This window comes from Canis lupus, chromosome 1, assembly GCF_048164855.1.
Source record: "Canis lupus baileyi chromosome 1, mCanLup2.hap1, whole genome shotgun sequence".
In the NCBI taxonomy this organism is placed as follows: domain Eukaryota; kingdom Metazoa; phylum Chordata; class Mammalia; order Carnivora; family Canidae; genus Canis; species Canis lupus.
In genome coordinates, this window is record NC_132838.1 from 105,163,074 (window position 1) to 105,181,670 (window position 18,597).

The 18,597-nt window shown below is 43.2% G+C and overlaps 1 protein-coding gene across 1 annotated transcript in view; it reads right to left on the minus strand.

Annotated features, from left to right (window-relative positions):
* The window catches only part of LOC140608016 (uncharacterized), a 66,249-nt gene that overhangs the window by 2,323 nt on the left and 45,329 nt on the right, over positions 1-18,597 (minus strand). The window contains 6 exon segments of the mRNA XM_072782827.1: positions 9,322-9,448; positions 10,821-10,837; positions 15,330-15,685; positions 16,116-16,195; positions 16,269-16,500; positions 17,228-17,278. Coding sequence (XP_072638928.1) covers positions 9,322-9,448; positions 10,821-10,837; positions 15,330-15,685; positions 16,116-16,195; positions 16,269-16,500; positions 17,228-17,278 — 863 coding nt within the window.

The window sequence follows — 18,597 nt, forward strand, 5'->3', positions numbered from 1 at the left end:
GCAGAGGGAGAAGCAGGCTCCATGCACCGGGAGCCCGATGTGGGACTCGATCCCGGGTCTCCAGGATCGCGCCCTGGGCCAAAGGCAGGCGCCAAACCGCTGCGCCACCCAGGGATCCCTCTTCTGAATACTTCTTACAAAAAATATACCCATGCAAAACAGGCATACTGCATTGTTAATAAGCACTTACCTGTGGTTACATGCTGTAATATATGTAGAAATTAATTATGTGTTAATCTTAATAAAAATCATAAACATGTTAGTAACCCAAGGCAAATCCAGAAGTAATTAATAAATATGTTCATTTATAAAGTGTATATAGACTTTAGAATTCTAGTAATATGTGCTGCCGAAGTGAGCACATAGACTTCAGAATTCTAAAGACCTCATCCATAAGATGAAGAAGAGAAAAAGAGGCTGATTTTCAGAAGCAGCACACATTATCATAAATAGAAAATATGTTAAGTCACCCATTTTTAAATAGAAGTTCTGATAAATATTTAATATTATAGAGATTAACAATGGGACTCTGTGACATGGAAATGGCAAAGTGGCAAAGAAGGGAACTCTAGGAGACTCCAGCAGGAAATGAACTACCAAAACCCATCAAAACCAACTTTATAGGAACTCTGGAAATTCATCACAGGATTCCAGCAATCAGGCACACTTTTAATCAAGAAAAAGGTAGCTGTTTTAACTTGCCCTGACTCTGTGCTCTGCACCACAGTCAGGAAGTGGCCTTGAAGATGGGAGTCTACAAGAAGTATAGGCTTCCCAAGCCAGAGGGAATAAATGGGACCTTCAAACGACTGTGACTGGTTATTTGTTTGTTTCTTTAATCTGCCTGTTGGCTCCCTGAAGGACTGGCTCAAAATGTTTGCCTTTCTTTGGTCTACCTCAGATGTCTAAGTAGGTGATGACCAGGAGCCATTTGTCACAAACATTTATTTATTTTTTATTTTTTTTAAAGACTTTATTTACTTATTCATAGAGACACACACAGTGAGAGAGGTAGAGACATAGGCAGAGGGAGAAGCGGACTCCACGCAGGGAGCCGGACGTGGGACTCGATCCCAGGTCTCCAGGATCACACCCTGGGCTGCAGGCGGCGCCAAACCGCTGCGCCACCAGGGCTGCCCACAAACATTTATTTTTTTATTTTTTTGTTTTTATTTATCTATTCATGAGAGAAAACCCTGAGAAAAACACCAGGGAGTGAGGTGCAGTGGGAAATAAGGCTTTGAAAATCCCCCACATAGAAGACCCTAGAAGGTGGCAGACATGCCCAGGACCAGGCACATGAGAAAAGACCTGAGAAGCCCTCAAGGTTTTCCCTCCTGCTGACCATCAGATTCTGAGCAAGCAGAAGGGTAAGGAACTGTTGTCATAAACTTCTTACCCTAAATGTTTCATGCACTCCCCAGCACACACATAAGCACACCCACACACCCAACACATCTACATAGAGTAGAAAGTTGGTTTGTTTTGTGTTTGGTTCCAGGAGTTTCAGGAAATCTCTGGAAAGGCAACCAATAAGTCAACCAAAGGCTTCAATGACTACACATAACAAAGAAAATACACCACACAAAATTTGAGGGAAACAAACACATAATTGTAATCACAAGAGACAAAAAAAATCCTGGGAAAGGAAAATATAAGGATTTCCAAAGTTTCAGCATATTCCAAATCTCCCGTTGTAAACAGAAAGTTAAAAAGGAGGCAATACAACAATAAAGCATGACCCAGACAGAAAAATAAATATTAAATAAATAACAAAACTTGGCCCTAAGGAAGCCCAAACTTTGAACTTACTAAATTAAACACATACTTTATTTCTTATTTTTTTTAAAGATTTTTTTTTATTTTTTATTTATTCATGAGAGACACAGAGCAAGAGAGAGAGAGGCAGAGACACAGGCAGAGGGAGAACCAGGCCCCATGCAGGGAGCCCCATGTGGGACTCGATCCTGGGTCTCCAGGATTACACCCCAGGCTGCAGGCAGCACTAAACCGCTGCACCACCAGGGCTGCCCTAAACACGTACTTTAACTCAACTATTCAAGCTAAAGAGAATGATAGACAAAGAATTAAAAAGCAATCCAGAGAACACTGTTTAAATAAATTATCAACAAAAAGAAGATGGAAAAAGAAACTAAACATTTTCCGAAGCTGTAATGTAAAATTCCTGAATTGAAAAATTTCATAGACAGGCTCAATATCAGATCTAAAGAGGCGGAAGTAAGATTCAGCAAACTGATAGGGAGATTGGCTGAAATTACTGTCTGAGGAGCACAAAGAAAAAGACTGAATATAAAGAGTCTAATAGTCCTGCAGGACAACATCATGTGGGCCAACATATGAACAATGGGAGTCCCAAAAAGAAAGGAGAAAGAAATGGAGGCAGAAAAAATATTGGAAGACATATTTCTCAAATGTTCAGAGACAAGACTCTACAAATCTAAGAACTCAGTGAACATACAATTTGGAAAAATTCAGAGGCACACATTGCAACAAATCATAATACGTGAAAGGCAAAGGTAAAGAGAGATGAAAGCAGGAAGGGAACATCACATACAAAGGATGCACATTTGACAATCAGAGGTGATTTTTCAGTTAAACCATCAAGTCCAGAGACAATGGGATAACATTTAAAGTGCTGACAAAAAAAAAAAAAAAAAAAAAAATCTGTTAATTTTTTAAAAAGATTTTATTTATTTATTCATGAGAGACAGAGAAAGAGCGGCAGAGACATAGAGGGAAAAGCAGGCTCAATTCCTGGACCCAGGAATCACGCCCTAAGCCAAAGGCACTTAACCACTGAACCACCCAGGTGTCCTTGTTAATCAGTTGTCTCTAGAAACACTGTCCTTTGAAAATAAGGGAGAAATTTAGGCTTCCAATAGAAACAAAAGGTGAGGAAGTTCCTTGTAAGTAAAAGAGCACTACAAGATATGAAAGATGGAACACTTCTTAATTTATTCTCTGAAGCCAACATTATTCTTGCCCCCCCCCCCCAAGGATTTATTTATTTATTTTAGAAAAAGTGAGTGAGTTCTGGGGAAGGAAGAGCAGAGGGAGAGGCATAGAGAATCTGAAGCAGACTCCATGCTGAGCATGGGGCTTGATCTTATATATCCCTGAGATCTCGGCCTGAGGTAAAACTGAGTCAGACTCTTAAACAACTACACACCCTAGATGTCTCTAAGACCAGCATTTTTCTGATACCAAACCAGGCAAAGTCATCACAAGAAAACTACAGAATAATATCCCTTATTAATATAGAAGTATGTGTTCAACAGAACACCAGCCAACTGAATAGAAAAGTTTTTTTTTTTTTAAAGATTTTGTTTATTTATTCATGAGAATACACAGAGAGGTGAGAGAGAAGCAGAGGCACAGGCAGAGGGAGAAGCAGGCTCCATGCAGGGAGCCTGATGTGGGACTCGATCCCTGGTCTCCAGGATCACGGCCTGGGCCAAAGGCAGGCGCGCCAAACCGCTGCGCCACCCAGGGATCCCCCTAGAAAAGTATTATTAAAATTACACAATATAGGGGCGCCTGGGTGACTCAGTTGAGCGTCTGCCTTCGGTTTGGGTAGTGGTCTTGAGGTCCTGGGATGGAGCCCTGTGTTAGGTTCCCTGCTCAGTGGGGAGTCTGCTTCTAACCCTTCCTCTGCCCATCACTCTCCTGCTCATGCTGTCCTCTTAAATAAATAAATAAAATCTCAGGAAAAAAAGAAAAAAAAAAAAACCTTACACAACATAAATAAGAACTTGTTCCAAAAATTCAACAGTGGAAGAAGATTCAACATATAAACATCTAAAACGTAATGAGGGATCCCTGGGTGGCGCAGTGGTTTGGCGCCTGCCTTTGGCCCAGGGCGCGATCCTGGAGACCTGGGATCTAATCCCACATCAGGCTCCTGGTGCATGGAGCCTGCTTCTCCCTCTGCCTATGTCTCTGCCTCTCTCTCTCTCTCTCCCCGTGACTATCATAAATAAATAAAAAAATTAAAAAAAAATAAATAAATAAAATAAAACGTAATGACCCATATTAACAGTAAGACAAATGGAGAACACCTCCAGAAAAAAAAAAAAAAAGAAAAGAAAAGAAAAGAAGACCACCTCCAGAATGATCTCATTGTACGCAGAATATTTGAAAAATTCTAGGGGATCCCTGGGTGGCTCAGGAGTTTAGTGCCTGTCTTTGGCCCAGGGTGGGATCCTGGAGCCCCGGGATCGAGTCCCACATCGGGCTCCCGGCATGGAGCCTATCTCTCCCTCTGCCTGTGTCTCTGCCTCTCTCTCTATCTATGTCTATCATAAATAAATAAAATATTAAAAAAAAAAAAAAAGAAAAGAAAAATTCTAGAACTCTGACAAAAACACTCAGCATACTCAGGAAAGAAAGGACTTTTCTCAACCTCTTAAAGATTATTTATGAAAATCTACAGCAAATATCCTAGATGAAACAGTACAAATTTCCCTCTGAAGTAAGAAATAAGACATGGGGGCAACCTGGGTGGCTCAGTGGCTGAGTGTCTCCCTTTGGCCCAGGTCATGATCCTTGGGTCCTGGGATGGAGTCCAGCATCAGGCTCCCCACTTCTTCCTGTCTCTGTGTCTCTCATGAATAAATAAATAAATAATATCTTTAAAAAAAAGAAAAAAAATCATGGACATCCTCGTTCACTAATGGTATCTAGCACTATTCTGCAAATTCTAACAAGAGTAATATAACAACAAAAAGTACAGATATTGGAAGAGAAAAAGGAAAATGATCTCTGTGTAAGTATGTCGTAATGTATACATACAGAATTCTATGAAATACCCACTGAAAGACATGTTATAAATGAAGTCAGGAAAGCTGCAGGATACAGTATCAACACTCTGATGTGCTTTATATACTGTAATGAACACCTGAAGAGGAAATTAAAAAAATAATGTACCACCCAAAGAATAAAATACTGTGAAATAAATTTAACCAAGGAGGTGAAAGACCTCTAAGACTGAGAATTGTAAAACACTGCTAATAGAAATTAAACATATTTAAATAAATGGAAAACACACAGCATACAATAGACTGGAAGATTTCATATTTTTAAAGATGGTAATATTGACCAGAGATTCTATAAGACACTATCAAACTTCTAAAAACCATTTTTGTAGAAGTGGAAAACATGATCCAATAAATATGGAACAGCAGTGGGCCCAAAGGGTCCAGACAATATTGAAAAAGAAGAATTGTATAGAATGGATAGACAAAAGGCAGGCTAGTAGTTTCCAGGGACTGGGGACAGAGGAAAATGTGGAGAAACTGCTCAATGGGTAAAACAGTAAATTTCCAGTAGATTGCTGGAAATGTACAAGATAGAGGTAGTAGGGGGGTCCCTGGGTGGCTCAGTGGTTTAGTGCCTGCCTTTGGCCCAGGGCATGATCCTGGAGTTCAGGGATCGAGTCCTACGTCAGGCTCCCTAGATGGAGCCTGCTTCTCCTTCTGCCTGTGTCTCTGCCTCTCTCTCTCTCTCTCTCTCTCTCTCTCATAAATAAATAAAATCTTAAAACAAAAATAAAGATACAGGCAGTAGGTGAACAACTGCTAAATGCATGAAAGCCATTAATGTTAATGTTAATTTTATGTTATGTGAAATTCCACTCTAATAAAGTGTTCTTTTTAATTAAAAAAAAAAAAGTTTTTTTTGAAGACTTCATTTGAGAGAAAGCATGAGCAAAGGGAGAGACAGAGGTAGAGCAAGAAGCAGACTCCTGGCTAAGCAGTGAGCCTGACATGGTGCTAGATTCCAGGACCCTGTGATCGTGACCTGAGCTGAAGGCTTAACAAAATGAGGCACCCAGGCACCAGCTAAAGTATTCTTTTTAAACTAACGATCTAAGTCATTAATTTTGGAAAATATCTAAAAATAAATATTTTCCAATTGTAGTATGTTAAAATTAGAAACTAAGTCTGTTACTATTATGGAAAAATAATAGTTTCTCTTAGGATGGCTTCCTCTCATTACCTGAAATTCTATCATGGATATCTCAACATAATTCCGCACATGAAAAAGACATGAGGTGAGGGATCCTTTTACTATATGTAATAGTAAACATATAATTATCATGAATAAATAAAAATCACTATGCATTTGCCCAAAATTAGTAAATCCTCAATTAATGAAGATTATCAAGAGACTACAGATAGGGAGAGGATTCTTAAAAGAAAACATCTGGGGCAGCCCTGGTGGCACAGTGGTTTAGCGCCGCCTGCAGCCCGGGGTGTGATCCTGCAGACTCAGGATCGAGTCCCACGTTGGGCTCCTTGCATGGAGCCTGCTTCTCCCTCTGCCTGTGTCTCTGCCTATCTCTCTCTCTCTCTCTGTGTGTTTCTCATGAATAAATAAATAAATCTTAAAAAAAAAAAAGGAAAGTAAACATCTGAAACAAAATTTAAAAATCTATAAAATTCATATAAAGTCAAAAAAATTATGTTTAGACAAAGTAAAAAATACCAAAGAAAAACGAAGGTGTCTTAATTAACTAATTATGAATGAATTGCCTCTAATTCCGGGATGAACAGTCACTTACAAACAAAAATATATTCTCAAGACATCCAATATTCCCAATTTAAAAAATCCAAACTCATTCAAATGAGAAAAGGCTTTTTAAAAGTTTTTTTAAAAGTAATCTCTATACTCAACATGGGAGTTTGAACTCGTGACCCTGAGATCAACAGACTCATGCTCTTCCAACCAGGCAACTTGAGGAAAGGGTTTCTTAATAATCAATTATATATCAAGAAACACTCCTAGGAAAGGATAGCTACAAATGTATTTTCCCTATTCTAGAGGTTATATAGGTTTTGGGAAAACACCCAATCAGCTATAACCCTTAACATTCAGGAAGGAAATCTTATAAAATATATAAAATAACATTCATTTCCTGATCAAATAGTCCCACAAACTACAGGTATAAAATAAAAACCACTGATGAGTATCATGAAAAACACATAACCAATGATGAAATACATAAATAAAAAGATCATTTGCAATACATGCAAATCAAAGGAACATGCAGATCAAAGGAACAGCAACTACAGAAATGGGGTAGAGTTCAACAAGGTAGGCATCATGAATTCATAAATTCACTCAAAACAACAAATCAACAAATTATTTGTTGAAGAAAGAACAGCATACATATGGAACGAACACTTACATAAACAATTGTTCAGTCAGCCATATCACAGATGCGGTTATGAAGGCTGACAATTTTTTTCCCTAAAATAAACTCCTGTACTTGTTCATGTAAAATCAAGAGGGATGATCCTTAATGTACTCCATCAACACTGCCACAATGATCTTGAGAGACACTTCCATGACACATGAAAAGCCAGAGGAACAACTGGAGCCATAAGCCAGAGTCTCAGGCTATATTCAATATCAGCATCCAGAACATGTTGACCATTATGCTCCAGGGCCCATGTCTCTACTTCGGAGGATATGCTGTGACATCTAAATATAAGTATTATTCAACCAGAATATTCTTTGACCCAGTAAAACTCCCCATGGGAGACACTTCACCACAAGCTGTCCAGCACCTAAAGGCTGGGTTATCAGAGCAGAAAATATGAGAATAAATTTTCAGACACTGAGGAACTGTAGTTCAGAACCAAGAAAATTTCAGAGGCCAAACCATCCAAACTTATGAAACCAGGAAATCAGAAGAGCCAAGACTTTCCCACACTCACAGACTAAAGAGGAACTGCAAAAGGGAGACAAAGAAAAAACAGTAAACTAAAATAAAGGGGTTCAACTCTGTGGGATATTCAAACAGGACCTGGGGTCTGCCTGTAGTCTTCAGGCTGAGGGCCTGAAGCCTGAGATATACTCCCCTTGAAGGACTGGGAATCAAACAAAGGTTTTCCCCACCCATTGTCTATACAGCACTGCTGAGTAGCAATCTCAGAAGAACGACTCTATTCCTAGTACACATGCCGCTGAGGGGTGAAAGTGGACATGAGGATATAGTGGAGGCACAACACAGGCAGAGGGCTTGAGAAAGCCCATGCACCTGCCTCGAGCCCTAGACGCAAAAGAGTAGCCAACGTTTCTATCATGATAGGTCACTCAGCACATGAAACTGAATGCAAGCTGGAGAAGGCCCACAGTCAGGGTGAGGGGTGGCATCAGATCAGATATATATGACTGACCAGAGAAGGAGAGGCCAAAGGAGGAAGAATGGCCCTCACAAAGAGCACTCCATGTGCTCCCCAAGGCTGAACCAGTAAAGGGCCCCAGGGGGCAGAGACCAGCATATCTGGTCAGGATGAAGACTTTGCCCTTGTTGTGGACGAGAGCTGCAGTACTACTGAGGAGCGCAGGAAACATACATACAAAGAGAATAAGGGAGGGATAGAACGGGTTCCTTTGAGAGTCCATGAAAAATCAACTCTTCTTTTCCAACCACCTATCCCATCTGGGGAGAATATCCCAAATGGCATTTCAGGAAGTCACTTCCTCTCTGCCACCTGACCCTTACTGGTGTTCACATCTTTGACGCCTTCCCACGCACCTGGGTTTTGCTGCTAGTTTCACCCCACTCTTGAGGTTCCAGAGCTCTCCCTTGCTCCACAATAGAGTTCATATTCAGCTCAGAAAGAGATTCCTGCTGACATGGAAACTGGTAGATGATGTCCTGGGGTTTTCCCAGCCCTTTGTCAGCTGAGACCAAGAACATTCATTACAGATGGGTCTAGAATAGCACTTCATAAATTTGTTCAGTGACACTTTTCTTCCAAACGCTGAAAAATGTTTGACACATACAGATATCCAGCTCTCTTCCCAGAACTACTGAATCAAAATTATAGAAGCAGAGACACCTGGGTGGCTGATTGAGTGTCTGCCTTTGGCTCAGGGCATGATCCCGGGATCCAGGATTGACCTGTGTCGGGCTCTCTGTGGGGAACCTGCTTCTCCCTCTGCCTATGTCTCTGTCTCCCTCAATCTTTCTGTATCTCTCATGAATACATAAATCAATCTTTAAAACAAACAAAAAAATTATAGGAATAAAACCAGGCAACCTGGTATTTTAAAGTTTTGACACGAAGTCTTGTTACTCCTCAACCTCTAGCACCACCACTAACCTATAAAAGCGGGAGGTGCAGAGGTAGGCTAAAATCCAGATGCCGCAATGGGAAGCTTTTCATTTCTGAATCAATAGGACTTCAATCTCAGTGAAGCAGGGCAGGAGCTTCCAAGAAACTCCCAAGAGAAACACAAAGATACCCCAGGACAGTTCTCAACCTCTGTAGGGAAATTAATCCTCACCCAGGGAGACCAGGTTCCTGTAGTTCTCCAACATCACATCCCTGTACAAGGCCCTCTGGGCAGCGTCCAGGCACTCCCACTCCTCCTCAGAGAATTCTATGGCCACATCCCTGAAGGTCAATGGTTCCTGAAATGAAAGCACATTTTACCATGAGTCCATCAGGAGAGTACTTATTTCACAAAAATGAGAGGAGGTAGAAAGGTCAGTTAGAATTGAGTGCTGGAATAGATTCACTAAAGACCATTTGAGCAAGTCATATGTCCCTGATTTTGATTTATTATACTTGTCCATCACAGCATTTCCATCAGCTAAACTGAGGATTTTACAATATTGTGACAGATAAAACACACAAATGCAAAAATATCGACAAGTGGTAAAATATATGCAAGTTCTAGGTAGTATGTTGCATATACTAAATGACAGGTAATTTTTGTGTTAGCTACAGCATGAGTAGTGTCTTCAGTGATGACTATACGGTCTATATAACAGTGTCAACGAAAGGTGTAAATTGCAAAATGGGAATCTCTTGATAGAACCATCTAAAGTTCTGAACACTCCGTATATAGTAAGCATTACTCTAATGCTTTACAAGCGTTAAACCGGATAAGGACATTGTATCCAATTAAATTAGTATTTGTTCCCATCTTACACAGGACCCAAGTCTGTCACATATACTCTAATGAACATGCCTCGTATTAAACAGGTAAAAAATTGCAGACCTGCGCCTGAATGAACCAAGGGGTCAGGCTTTAGGATGGAACCCACACCACCACACGGTGAAGTAAGAAACACAACAGTAAAGTCTGTTGACAAAGAGGGTTTGCTAATGGAGAAAGCCTGAAACAAGTCCAAGGCTGAAACACAAACCTGGATGAAAGGTCAATATACATACATGCACACACAAATGCATAAACACACTATTTTTACTGCTATTAACTTTTTTATGTGGTGCTATAGAAAATATTTAAAGCCATGAAAAATATCTCAGACATACTATCAAGATAAAATAAAGGTTATTTACGAGATGATGACATCTTTTTTACATACTACAGGCTCTGGCCCAAACACACTTTTGTACACAGGAACAAACACACACTGAAAATAACTGAGATCAAAGCTGTAGTCTCTAGATGACACCTATTTTTAGAATATCTCTTTGTTATCCTTTTTTATCCAAGTTCATTTGAGTATTTCTGGTACAACAAACATGCATAAATTGTATTAAACGTAAAGAACACTGTCAGTGTTACTCTATTTAGCCTGCTTACACAAATAACCCTGTGAAAAATTTTTTTGGAATAACATTTCACTTCTACCTCCATTAAATAAAGGTATGGAAGTGTATGAGCTAGAATGCGCATGCAGAGAGCTGCTGAAGGAAGGCTCTGGGGTGAATGTGAGCAAATACATCAGGAGAGACACTTGAGAGGGAAAAGAGCTAGTCCAAGTGGAGGTGAGGACGCAGAGAACAGAACAAGGAACTGAGCTAGGACTTTACCTGAGAAAGAGTCATTCCTGATTCTTAGGCTTTCCTCCTCTGCCTCCTCTGGGCTTCTCTTCCAGGCGAGATGGGCCTTGAGACAACAATCCTGAGTGTCAAATATACACTGTTTAGCAACATACACATTTCTGTGCCACAACCACACACACAGGAAGATTTCCCCACGTGGTAGTCAATCCTCTGCTGCCCACTGCCACAGGAGGGATGCAGGGACAGTAAACTGCTACACAGAGACCAGCAAGTGAGCATTCTGGCCTCTCACTGCAGAACTCACTTCCCTCCTGGTGAAACACACACCTGAGCTGCAGCACTGGGGATCTATGCACCTCCCTTTAAAGTCACAGACCCACCCTGCTAACCCACCATACAGAGGACACACAGCACTTTCTACCTCTCTCTAGATCAGGGGCTGCTTTCAGTCCTCATTAATGGAGGAGCCAGAGCCCTGGGGCTTGATGCTGGATACAGAGGCTGGCCTCTGTTGCTCCCAAACACAAGAAGAGAAATCTCTGTGGACTGGGCATAGGAAGATTATGCAAAATGCCTCAGCAATGCAATGGCAAGTCAGGGTGGAGCACCACTCCAAGGAAACCAGCCCACCACCCCACCCACCTGTGGCTCTGCTCCCTCTTAGGGCCCTGTCCCCTGTATCCAGATGGTGCAAGAGGAAGGAGCAGAGAGACTCATGCTGAACAGGCATTACAGGCCAGAACATGGAGTGGCGATGAGGCTGGAATGGGACATGGCAGTGTGCGAGATGGCCTCACTAGAAGGTGATATAACAAAGACCTGGAGAGGAAGTTCACCATGTACATTCGAGGAGTTTGAGAATTCTAGGCAGAGGGACCACCTTAGGAAAGCCCTAAGAGGGAGTCCTGACCCTGACTCCAGGAATAGCAAAGATATCTGTGGGCCTCAATCCCAGTAGGGAGGAGACCAGCATGGGATCAGGTCACAGAAGATCAGGAATGTCCAGCTGTGGTCTTCTGACACTGTTCTCCTCCACCCCAGGTGAATCTTGGAAGCCGTGTACTCTTTCACCGATATTGCCTTTTTTTCCCCCTCACTATGTATTACAAAACCTGTAATGTGCTATGTATTTTGAAAGCCTGCCAAGATGGTCACCAAAGCCCAGGAAGATGGCACTACTCTGAACTGGGAGGTGGAGGACTAAGGGAACACAACTGGAAAACCTCTAGGAAACAGGAGGTCATGTTTGGACACTGTAAGTGGAGATGTCCCAATAGAAATGTCAGAGACACAGTTGGACAACACAATCTGGCATTCAAGGCAGAGGTCTGAAATGGAATGCAAACCTGGGAGACCTCTTTAAAGTCCGGAGATAAGGGGATATCAAAAGTCCCTGGGTGTACAGAAGAGGTCTATGACTATCCTATGGGGTGCTCTTCCCATCAGAGAACAGAGAGTTGAGGAAAAATCGGCAGAGAAAGTGAATCAGCTGAGAAGTGAACAGAGTGAAGAAAATTAAAACGCACACAAATAAAAGATGACATCTGTCAATACTGAATGTCCTGAAAGTCAGGATAAAATATGTTTAAAATAAGGAGTGATTACTGTTCAACATGTTGCTAATCAGATAGATAAAGACAGTGAGTTAGCCAGTTTTAGAAAACGTAAAAGCACCAGATCAGTTTCCTGTTCACAATTTCTTTGGGTAGGTACCCACAGGTGGATCTGGTGGATTATCTGAAAATTCTGTTTAATTTTTTAAAGAAATCACTAACATTTTTTCAACAGGGAACACACCATTTATAGTCCTGGGAGTAGTGCACAATACTTTCAGTTTCATCCCATTTTCTCCAGTGCTTATCATCTTTTGAACCTACCCAGTTTTTTTTTTTAGCATAGCCCCACAAGGGGGCATGATTTGAGTTGCAGTCCCCTAATCATTAGGAACATTGAGCATGTCTACATGAGCTTACTGGCCATCCATCTGAAGAAATATCTATTGTGGTCTTTTGCCTACCCTTTTTTTTTTTTTTGCATTAATCTATTTTTCTTTTGTTGTCTTGCTTTCTGCTGTCATATCCAGGAGTCTGGATTTTTATACATGAGGGCGATGGGAAGCCAGTGGAGAGTTCAATGCCAGGGTTTGACAAGACCTGGCTTCAGATTTACTCTGTAAATTTATTCTCTGGCTCTGAGCCTAGGCCTTGCCTCTTTCCTCACAGTATTTTTCATTGTCGGGTTAGGACCAACTTAATCTTCTAATCACAACTGTAACCATCCTGCAGAAAAATACCACACAGACACACATGCAAAATTTCAGTTGCTTTAGGGATCATGGTCATTCAGATTTCCTGCTCTTGTCCTTCATCTCCATGCTGCAGCTGGGTTCACCGAGCCCTAGGAGGGAAGCCTTTTCACAAGTTACCTTGAGCACACCTGAGTTCAGTGGGAACTACATGTAACTGAATTTTGGAAGGGTGGCCTAAATGAGGCATGGGGCACTTTGCCTTTATCCTTATCATCTCATGTCTTTTTCAAAAAGTCCATGTGCCTGGCTGTCTCAGTAGGTACAGCATGGGACTCGAACTCCGGATCCAGAGAGCAAGCCCCATGTTGGGGGTGGAGCTCACTTAAGTAAATTGGTAAATAAATATAAATAAAGTGCACGCCCTAAAAAAAAAAAAAAAAAAGCACACACACACACACACACACACAAAACCCCCCAAAAACCAAAAACATTAAAAAATGAAAAATTCCAGAATCATCTAAAATATGCCTGAGCAAAAGAAACTTCTTTCATGGTCTTAATCAATGGGGAAATATTTTTAACATGATAATTCAAAAAATGATAAATCAGAGATTGAGTACTGGATACTGTGAAAGTGGATCAGCTACGGAAACCAACTCTGAGCCTATTAATTCACCATGAATAGATCAGTTCTACTGGAACAAAGTTCATAGTCCATCCAGCCCACCTTCATTATGTTCATACAACGGACCTGTGGGACCTCAAGGGAACATCTATTTTGGAGCTGACATCTTACTAATTAGACCAATCACATCAAGGAAGGAGAGATGCTGTCGAAGATTACACTAACTTACTAAGCTAGGTTCTGATTATTTAGATCATGGACACCCTTACCAGATACACACTGTGATAGTTCAAAATCATTTACTAGGGATCCCTGGGTGGCACAGGGGTTTGGCGCCTGCCTTTGGCCCAGGGCGTGATCCTGGAGACCCGGGATCGAATCCCACGTTGGGCTCCCGGTGCATGGAGCCTGCTCCTCCCTCTGCCTGTGTCTCTGCCTCTCTCTCTCTCTGTGTGTGACTATCATAAATAAGTAAAAAAAAAAAATTAAAAAACAAAAACCAAAAAAACCCAAAATCATTTACTAACCACAAAGGAATATTCCAACATATGGTAACAAGTAGAAAGAACGCAGGGCTTCTCACTTGAAATACATAAAAAGTATTTTTTAAAAACCAGGTTGGAATTTTTTAAAAATCTAGTTAATCTTCTGGGGTCAAAGCTTTAATTTTTTTTTTTTTTTTTGAGAGGGAGAAGGTGAGAGAGTATCCCAAGCCGACTCCACCCCCAGCACAGAGTCTTAGCTGGGGCTCTGACGACCCTGGGATCACAATCTGAGCTGGTATCAAGGGTGTCAAGAGTCAGATGCTTAACAGATTCAGCCACTGAGGCAACCCATGGGGGTCAAAGCTTTCACCATAATGCAACCACCTAATATTTAGAAAAGATTCACAAGAGCTGGCTTAAGATGTCGCCAAAGCTTATTGCAGAAGCTTGTAATGATTCTTTACAGAATAGATGTCCAATACACGTCAATTTGGTTTAAAAAACTAAATGTAAACTAAGTAGAAAGAAAAAGTAAATCCATTTAAAAGAAAAAGAAACACTTTTAATAGTGCTTCAAAAAGCATCATTCTGTAATTTGTAGTTCTAGGCCATCTTCCCATGCCATCCCAGGATAGGAGGGTGACCCATAAGACTAAGACAGTCTCTCTCCTCTCTCTGGCCAATTAAAGGTAGCAAATACAAGCTATCTTATAACGCTAATAATTATAAAGCACACGAGCCTTACAAGCAGTTCTCTAATTTTCTTTCTCGTCTGTTCAATTCAACCAAGCACATTTAAAGTTGAATGCATTATGGAGACACAAGTCCCTGTATCACAACTTAATCACCATGTCCCATTAACCAGCACCCACACAGTTCTGGGTTCCCCTGCTCTCTCTCTCCGAAGGGTTTCTATTCATCTGTTCGAGTCTCTCTCTCCTGATTCTGGCCACTGGTTCTCCTTTTCTGTGATTCCCCTGTCTCCTCTCTTGCTTTCTCTACACCAACACTTTCTGGGGAACTCTGGAAATCCTTACTGTTGCTTCCAAGCGCTCCGACCGTTGGGATCTCTACATATTTCGGCCTCGCCGCCCCCCCGCCCCGCCCCGCCGGCGTCCCTCTGCTCTCCCCGTCCCCTCCTCTCTTTCCTCTTACACCCCCCTCCAGCTCCGACTCACTGGCTCCCCGTCTGGCTAAGCTCTCGCACTGCCGCCGCTTTCTGTCCTCGCATCGCCTGCCCACAGCTTTTTCCTCCTTCCCACCGTGCGTGGGAAGTTCCTCGCCCTTGTTGCCCCCCTTCTGTTCACCAGGGACCTCTCCTAGGGGGTCCCCTACTTCTGGAGCGCCTCCCTTTCCTCCACATTTCGCGGCGACGTTCCCGAGTTCCTGTCTTCCGCCCTTAGGGCCTCGTCGCCAGTCCCTCCCGCATCCTCCAGCTTGCCGTATCTTTACGGACCCTCTCTCTGATCGCTCTCCTCTCTCCCTCTCTTTCTCCCGCTCCTCCTCTCCCTCGTCGGCCGCTGTCCTGGCCTCCCTTCCGCAGCCACGGCTTCCACGAGGCCCCCCAATCCTCGCCTGGGGGAGGGGACCCGCTCCGTGACTCCCCGCCGCCTCCCGGACCTAAGTCCCTCCTGAGAGCCCGCCCCGAAGAGAGGGCCCTTCCCGGGCATCGGTCCTCTCTCCACAGGCGGGGCTGCCCCGCGGAGACCTCAGGAGGCTGGGGGTCTGCGCGATCCCAGGGCCAGGGGCAGCCGCCGGGCCGGGCTGCGGGGCGAGGCGCACGCGCCCCTCTCCCTGTTCTCACGCGGCGCGAGGGGCAGGGGCGCCGGGGACTGCGTGGGCCCGAGGCTCGGAAGACCCCAGGCGGGGATGGCCTCTGAACCAGCTGAACCAAAACCAGCCGGACCTCCGGGGCCGCAGCGCCGCCCGCAGGGATCCGTGTCTCTCGGCGACGCGGGACTTACCGCGGTGGGAGGCGCAGGTGAGGGGACGCTAACGTGCGTGGAGAACCCAGGCCCCAGGGCTGTAGGCCTGGAGACTGAGACTGTGACGCAGAGAAGAGAATGTTAAAAAAAACCCATCTGAAACCTATTTGACCTTCGCTCCCGTGCAGCTACATCCGGGTTGGCGGAAAACTGCGCGTGCGCGCGGTTGGAACGACGGTACTGGGGAAGGGCCTGTGGGTAGTGCTTCCGGTAATGGCGCTGGCGAACTGTGGGTTGACTCGGAATCGTGAGGCCTATGGGCCGGATTAGGGCGGAGTCTAGCGGAGGGCTTCCTGATGCGTGGGGAAGCAAGTAGATTCCCGGCCTCGCTGTGGAATTCGTCGGGCAGGATGGGGCGGAACTCCTGGAAGCGAAGGAAACTGTAAGGTTTGGAGCCAGTAAGACCGCAGGGAGGAGCCGGACGGAAGTTGGGGGTAGAGCTTCCAGCACTGGGCGAGCCGGAAGGGTATGTTGTGGGCCATCCGGTGTTAGGCCAAGACCATTTGTCCCGGCCAGGGTTGGGCATGCACGGGAATGTTGCCAGCGTTCAGCGAGCCCCAACGACCCCAGGCTAGAACGGGGTCTGGATGGGGCATGGTTTCCTCGCCCCCAAGTACATGTCTTTGGAATTTCTGTCCCTTCCAGTTTCTCTCAGGTCTAGTGTGAGGGGACTGCTGCCTGCCCTTTTAAGTTGATGTCTTCAACGGTTTGAGGTAAAGGTTGGCGTTGTGTAAGCCTCTTGTGAAAGCTGAGGTGGTTACGTTGTATCAAGGTGAACGTGGCCTCTGTCAACTGTTTTGACAAAAGTTTTGGATGTGGAAAAAAAAGAACCCTCCTGCACTGTGGGAATTTACATTGGTACAGGCTCTGTGGAAGAGGGTATGGAGGTTTCTCAAATAAAAGAATTACCTTCCTACCAGTGGGGGAGCTACGCGGTATTTTCCCAAAGAATGCAAAAATGCTAATTTAAAAGGATATATGCACTCCTGTGTTTATTGTAGCATTATTTATACAGCCAAATTATGGAGAAGTGTCAATTAATAGAGGAATGGATAAGATGTGGTATATATACACACACAATGAAGTATTACTCGGCCATAAAATAGAGTGAAACCTTGCCATGTCTATCAACAATGATGGTGCTACGGGATATCATGCGGAACAAAATACATCAGAGAAAGATAAATACCGTACGATTCAACCAACAAAATAAATGAAGAAAGGAAAAATAGAGATAAAAAAAAATTATTTGAACTACAAGGTACACACTAAGGGATGACAGAGAGGAGGTCGTTGGTGGTGATGGGAGAAATAGATGATGGAGATCAAGAGCTGTCATGATGACCACTGAGTTATGTACACAATTGAATCATTATAAGTATACCTGAAGTGGTATCACATTGAATGTTAACTATGTTAGTATTAAAATAAAAAAACTAGGGGTGCCACGGTGGCTCGATTAAGTGTAGCTCAGGTTGTGTGATCCTGGAGTCCTGGGATTGAGCTCCATGTCAGGCTCCCTGCTTAGTGGGGAGTTTCCTTCTCCCTCTGCCATCCCTCCCCCACTCAAGTGCGCACACACTCTATCTCAAATAAATAAAAAATAAAAACACTTAATGCAAATAAACTTCATTAATTGATAGACATGTGCATCCTCAATAGGCGAAAAGTACTTCATGATCTGGGACAAGGTCCTCTGTGGGGAGTGATGTGGGTCCATGCCTGGATCCAGGAATGTCTTCAGAATTAAAATGTGAACAATTTAAGAAAGGAGCGAACCTGTCTTTGCAAGGGAATGAAAACTGAAATGTGAAATGCAATACTCTACTAATGTGAAATATGCCATTATTGACCAACATTTTTCAGAATATCATTTTCATTTCTATCCCTATTCACCATGTGCTCAATCCTGTGTTCGTTTCTAGAGCCGATTTTAGGCACAAGATCTAGGGTGTGGCAGATGGGGGTTTAGATTTGATATTTAGGTCACCAATTGCTGCTTTAAAAAATTTATTATTTTTAAATTTTACTTTATTCATATGAGAGGGAGAGACACAGAGAGGCGTAGAGACACAGGCAGAGGGAGAAGCAGGCTTCATGCAGGAAGCCCGACGCAGGACTTGATCCCGGAACTCCAGGATCACGCCCTGGGCCGAAGGCAGGCTTTCAACCGCTGAGCCACCCAAGCGTCCCTTAATTTTTTTTTTTTTTATTTATTTATTTTAAATAGGGGCAACCCGGGTGGCTCAGCGGTTTAGCGCCACCTTCGGTCCAGGGCGTGATCCTAGCGACCTTGGATCGAGTTCCATGTCGGGCTCCCTGCTTGGAGCCTGCTTCTCCCTCTGCCTGTGTCTCTGCCTCTCTCTCTCTCTCTCTGTGACTATCATAAATAAATAAATAAAAAAAAAATTAAAAAAAAAATATATATCTAACGAGTTATTCTTTATCAGTTTATTCCACA